The sequence below is a fragment of the Protobothrops mucrosquamatus genome, unplaced genomic scaffold (genome assembly GCF_001527695.2).
Source record: "Protobothrops mucrosquamatus isolate PMUCROS unplaced genomic scaffold, P.Mucros_1.0 scaffold3262, whole genome shotgun sequence".
Taxonomy (NCBI): Eukaryota; Metazoa; Chordata; class Lepidosauria; order Squamata; family Viperidae; genus Protobothrops; species Protobothrops mucrosquamatus.
This window is the reverse complement of record NW_015389254.1, coordinates 179,096-184,695: the sequence shown is the minus strand read 5'-3', so window position 1 is coordinate 184,695 and position 5,600 is coordinate 179,096. Positions and strand designations below refer to the sequence as shown.

Here is a 5,600-nt window from a genome sequence, read left to right as displayed (position 1 = left end):
GGAGGGCATATTGGGACCTGCCCTCCCCCCCATCTCTTTGTTTCCCCCCCCCCAGCCGAAGCCGGTTCTCCTGCAAGGCGGTTCCCCTGAGCACCGGAGGATCCCTCTGGGCACGGGGCGTCCAGCCGGCCGGGTCTCCAGGCGCGTCATGTTCTCGGAGGAAGGAGGCCCAGAGGTGCTGAACGGGGCCATCCCGGTGGGCCATAACCCCGACCCGCTTATCGTCCCCGATTATATTGTGTAAGTACCGGAGAGAGAGAGGGAGAGGGAGAGAGAGTTTGGGGTTTGCCCTAACTTTTGTTCATTTCAGCTGCTTTTTTCACGCTTATAAGCCAAAGAGGAAAAATATTTTAAATTTTGGAGCAGTGCAAGTTAATTAAGGGGGAAAGTAAGGTTCTACATTTAGGCAAGAAAAACTAAATGCACAAGTACAGCATAGGTGGCACCTTGCTCAACAGTAGTAACTGTGAGAGGGACCTCGGAGTCCAAGTGGACAATCACCTAAATAGGAGCCAGCCGTGTGCTGCAGCTGCCCAAAAAGCCAACACAGTGCTGGGCTGCATTAACAGAGGGATAGAGTCAAGATCACGTGAAGTATTAATACCACTTTACAATGCCTTGGTAAGGCCCCACTTGGAATACTGCATCCAGTTTTGGTCACCGCCATGTAAAAAAGATGCTGAGACTCTAGAAAGAGTACAGAGAAGAGCAACAAAGATGATTAGTGGACTGGAGGCTAAAACATATAAGGAACGGTTGCTGGAATTGGGTCTGTCTAGTTTGATGAAGAGAAGGACGAGGGGGGACACGATAGCAGCCTTCCAGTATCTCAGGGGCTGCCCCAAAGAAGAGGGAGTCAAGCTATTTTCCAAGGCACCTGAGGGCAGGACAAGAAGCAACAGATGGAAACTAATCAAGGAGAGAAGCAACCTGGAACTAAGGAGAAACTTCCTGACAGTGAGAACAATTAACCAGTGGAACTACCTGCCTCCAGAAGCGGTGAATGCTCCAACACTGGAAGTTTTTAAGAAGAGACTGGACAGCCATTTGTCCGAAATGGTATAGGGTTTCCTGCCTGAGCAGGGGGTTGGACTAGATGACCTCCAAGGTTCCTTCCAACTTTTTATTATTATTATTATTATTATTATTATTATTATTATTATTATTATTATTATTATTATTATTATTATTATTATTATTATTATTATTAATCTGATTTGATGCAAGTATCAAAAACACTCTGGCCCAAGACGGGGGCATCCAGCCTTGGCAACTTTCTCCATGCTGGCTGGGGGATTCTGGGAGTTGAAGTCCACAAGTCTTACAGTTGCCAAGGTTGGAGACCCCTGCAAATCACACTCAGAAGCCATTGGCCGGTGGTGATTCAGGATGCTACGTCCACAGGAGGGTATCAAAAGGTTTTTTTAAACCCTCCCTTCCCTCCGGAGTCTGCCAGGGAAGCCCCCAGGGCTTAATGTCCTATGGAATTGAGTGGGGGGGAAAGATATTTCAAGGTGCCCTGGAAGGAAGGAGGCTGTGTGGGCAGGGTGCCCACCTCCAGAATCTATGCCAGCCAGGCTGGACTCTCTGCCCAATTCCAGCCTTTTCTACAGCTCCCCACTGGCTGGACCTCGCTACTTCTGCTTGCAGCCAGCCCCCCCTCCAGGGAACTGCAGGGTCAATCTCTCTGGGGGGGTCTCAGATGCCCCCCTCCCAGCCCTGGAACTCTCTGAGATTCAGATGGGTTAACTGCAGAAATGGAATTAGTCTCCCCAAAAGCAGGGTCTGCTTTCACGTTGACCCTTTCCTTTCTCTCCTCCGGACAGGAGGTACCCGGCCATTGGGAGTCCGACCGAGCGCGAGAAGTACAAGGCCATCTTCAAGGACCAATACCTGGAGTACCAGGCGCTCTTCCGCGAAATCCAGGCCACGAGGCAGAGATTTAAAGAGCTGGAGATCCTGATGTCCAGATTGCCAGCCCAGCTGCAGAACAGAGAGGTCAGACTTTGCACGTATCCGTGAGACAATTAGGACCCTCCTCTAAATAATTATAGGACATTAGGAGCAATTTCCTGGTGCTTCAGGATAGGGCAAATAAAGGTCTCCCTAAAATGCAAGTCTGTATATGCTGAGCTGCTCGAAATATGGGCCAGGTTTGGTCACCACGATGTAAAAAAAAATATGTTGAAACTCTAGAAAGAGTACAGAGAAGAGCAACAAAGATGATCAGGGGACTGGAGGCCAAAACATATAAGGAACGGTTGCTGGAATTGGGTATGTCTAGTCTAATGAAGAGAAGGACGAGGGGGGACAGGATAGCAGTCTTCCAATATCTCAGGGGCTGCCCCAAAGAAGAGGGAGTCAAGCTCTTCTCCAAAGCCCCTGAAGGCAGGACAAGAAGCAACGGGTGGAAACTGATCAAGGAGAGAAGCAACCTGGAACTAAGGAGAAACTTCCTGACAGTTAAAACAATTAACCAGTGGAACAACTTGCCACCAGAAGTTATGGGTGCTGCAACACTGGAGGTTTTTAAGAGGAGACTGGACAGCCATTTGTCCAGAATAGTGTAGGGTCTCCTGCTTGAGCAGACGGTTGAAAACTTCCAAGGTCCCTCCCAACTCTGTTATTCGGGAAAGCAGGGGTCCCCAACCTTGGCAACTTTAAGACTTGTGGACTTCAACTCCCAGAATTCCTCAGCCAGCTTGGCTGGCTGAGGAATTCTGGGAGTTGAAGTCCACAAGTCTTAAAGTTGCCAAGGTTGGGGACCTCTGTGCTAGCGATCTCACAAAGAATGAAATAGGAGCCTTAGTCCAGTGGAGTAAAGAACACCAAACTTTATTTAAGTTATAAAAAAAAGGAGAGGCTCAGTAAATCATAAATGCTAAAGTAGATCCCATGTTTTCCAAAGAGCTTTTCCAAATACGGACCAGGACCATCTTCTAACGTGCAGAATTCAGCACGCTCCGTGCCTACGGCAGCCATTCACGCTTGAAAAGCAGCCAATCCCTTCGCCTGGTCTGACTAGGTCAATGAAGGGTCCAGGCCAAAGGTGTCCAAAGGTTGAATCAGGGCAACTGGACCAAACTTGGTGAATCGGAGACCTTTTCGTTGCTCATCCAAGCCACTTCATCCGTCGGGGCAACATTAATTCGGCAGAGAGAGTCAGAGAGGAATGTACCAATTCTTGCCCAGCCAACTTCAGGGGTTTCCCCCCCCCCCAATGGTTTTTGTGGGTCCAAAGTGGGTCAATAGGCTTTGAACTTGAGGCACTCTCCCAGATGGGATGGGGGGGGTCAGGAGCCCAAATAAAATTACCCCCCCCCCAAAAGGATTACATTCAGAAAGCAACAGCTGAGAGGAAAATGGATTCCTGGCCATGCCCTGAGGGAGGGGGGGGTCCTCTGTGGGGATGGGGGCTGAGCACCTACAGGGAGTTGTGTAGTTGTGATTTGCGATGGCACTCAACACATTCACTCCCCCCTCCTGGCAGGAAATTCAGCTCTTTTCTTCACGGGGGGGGGCGTTTGGTTGCTGGGTAGTTGCAAAGCTGCCTTTCCACCCCCCCCCCAAAGTCTTCCCAGCCCCCTTTGCTTCCCACTGAGCCTGCAAGGCCCTGGGTGCCGCTGAGCAGCGGCTATGGGCCGGGCTCGGAGGGCAGAGCTGGACCCACAGACACCCTCCCCCCCCGGTTCTTCCCCTGGGTGGTTCTGCTAAGGGGCTGCCCCACTCGGGCTTTGCGTCACCCCTGACCCAAAGAGCCTGGGGGAGGTCTCCTGGCGATGCCCCCTGGGGCTGGATGGGCCCTTGGCTCCCTTCCTGAACCTGCTATGGTGGGGAAGGGTCTCTGGGCTTCTCTGAAGGAGCCGAACCCCTCTTCTCCTCTGCAGGAGCAAGGCCGCCTCTCGGCTGTCTGGCGGACGTACAGAGGCAAGAAGAAGGTAAGAGTGGGGGCGGGGCTGTTTTCCCAGTTACTCAATGGCCGGGGCTTCATGGGGAGGGGGTCTCCCATGGAGGGTGGGGGAGCTGCCTGCCCTACTGAGGTAGCCTCATCTCCCCCTGCACCCGCAAAGGGCAGCCCTTCTTCCCCCCCCTCCTGGCAGGTTTGGGCAATGCCCAATGCCGTTGCTCCTGGCCTATTTGGGTCTGGGGGCTGCAGACCCTGAATGTGTGAAAGGCTGTTTTTTGCATCTGGGACAAGGGTACAAGTAGCTCTCAACTTAGTAATGGTTTAGAATAGAATAGAATAGAATAGAATAGAATAGAAGAGAAGAGAAGAGAAGAGAAGAGAAGAGAAGAGAAGAGAAATATAGACTAGAACAGAACAGAACAGAACAGAATAGAATAGAATAGAAATATAGAATAGAACAGAACAGAATAGAATAGAAATATAGAAGAGAATAGAATAGAAATATAGAACAGAATAGAATAGAATAGAATAGAAATATAGAAATAGAATAGAATAGAAATATAGAACAGAATAGAATAGAATAGAAATATAGAATAGAACAGAACAGAACAGAATAGAAATATAGAAGAGAAGAGAAGAGAATAATAGAACAGAACAGAACAATGATAGAACAGAACAGAACAGAACAGAACAGAACAGAACAGAATAGAATAGAATAGAATAGAGCTGGAAGGGACCTTGGAGGTCTTCTAGTCCAGCCCCCTGCTGAAGCAGGAGACCCTATACCATCTCAGACAAGTGACTGTCCAATCTCTTCTTTAGTGACCATTCAAAGGTACAACAGCACGGAAAAAATGACTTGTGACCGATTTTCACACTTACGACCGTTGCTGCATCCCCAGGGTCACATGATTTACATTCGGACCCTTGACAGCTGACTCGTATTTATGACGGTCGCAGCGTCCCTGGGTCATGTGACCCCATTTTGCGACCTTCTGCCAAGCAAAGCCAACGGGGGGGGGAGGGGAAGCAAAATTCACTTTTAACAGCCGTGTTAGTAACTGAACAACTGCAGTGACCCACTTAACAACTGAGGCAAGAAAGGTCTGTAAAATGGGGGCAAAACTCACTGAATGGCTGTCCCATTGAGCAACAAAAAATTTTGGTTATAAGACGAGGACTACCTGTAATAGAAAAGAGTTAAAATTAGGGAGGCCGAATGCTTTTTGGTGCCAGTGGCAGCATCGGCCTTAAGACCAACCCTCCTTCCTCTGCCCCCCCGTCCCCCCCCGTCCCTCCCCAGGACCCCTCCTTCCTGGAGAAGCAGGAGCGCTGTGACTATCTCAAGAAGAAGCTCTCCCATCTCAAGGCTCAGATCCAGACCTTCGACTCCGATCGGAGCGAGCCCTCCACGATTCTTTGACTGGGGGCCCGAAGCCCAGCCCTGGCCGTGGAGAATGGGATTCGGACACCGGATGGCAGACCCAGCTGCCCTTCGGGAAAGCCCCTCAGGCTGGCAAAGCGGGAAGGAAAAGAGGAAGGGGACGAAGACCGGTCGCCAGGGTGAAAGGGGACCGCGGGACTGACCGTTGGGAGCTCTGAAGGACCAGCTTCCACCCTCCTGGAGGAATCTCTCTATGGGGGGGGGTGATGCCATCCTCATGGCATGGGATCAATCCCTCCCGGGCGGCTG

The 5,600-nt window shown here is 50.5% G+C and overlaps 1 protein-coding gene across 1 annotated transcript in view; it reads left to right on the top strand.

The window, feature by feature from the left end:
- LOC107297369 (MARVEL domain-containing protein 2) overlaps window positions 1–5,330 on the top strand; it is an 18,035-nt gene extending 12,705 nt beyond the window's left edge. Inside the window, exons 3-6 of the mRNA XM_015826733.1 lie at window positions 56–240; window positions 1,827–1,998; window positions 3,888–3,938; window positions 5,211–5,330. Coding sequence (XP_015682219.1) covers window positions 56–240; window positions 1,827–1,998; window positions 3,888–3,938; window positions 5,211–5,330 — 528 coding nt within the window. The remainder of the gene's footprint in view (window positions 1–55; window positions 241–1,826; window positions 1,999–3,887; window positions 3,939–5,210) is intronic.
- The last annotated feature ends 270 nt before the right edge of the window (window positions 5,331–5,600 follow it).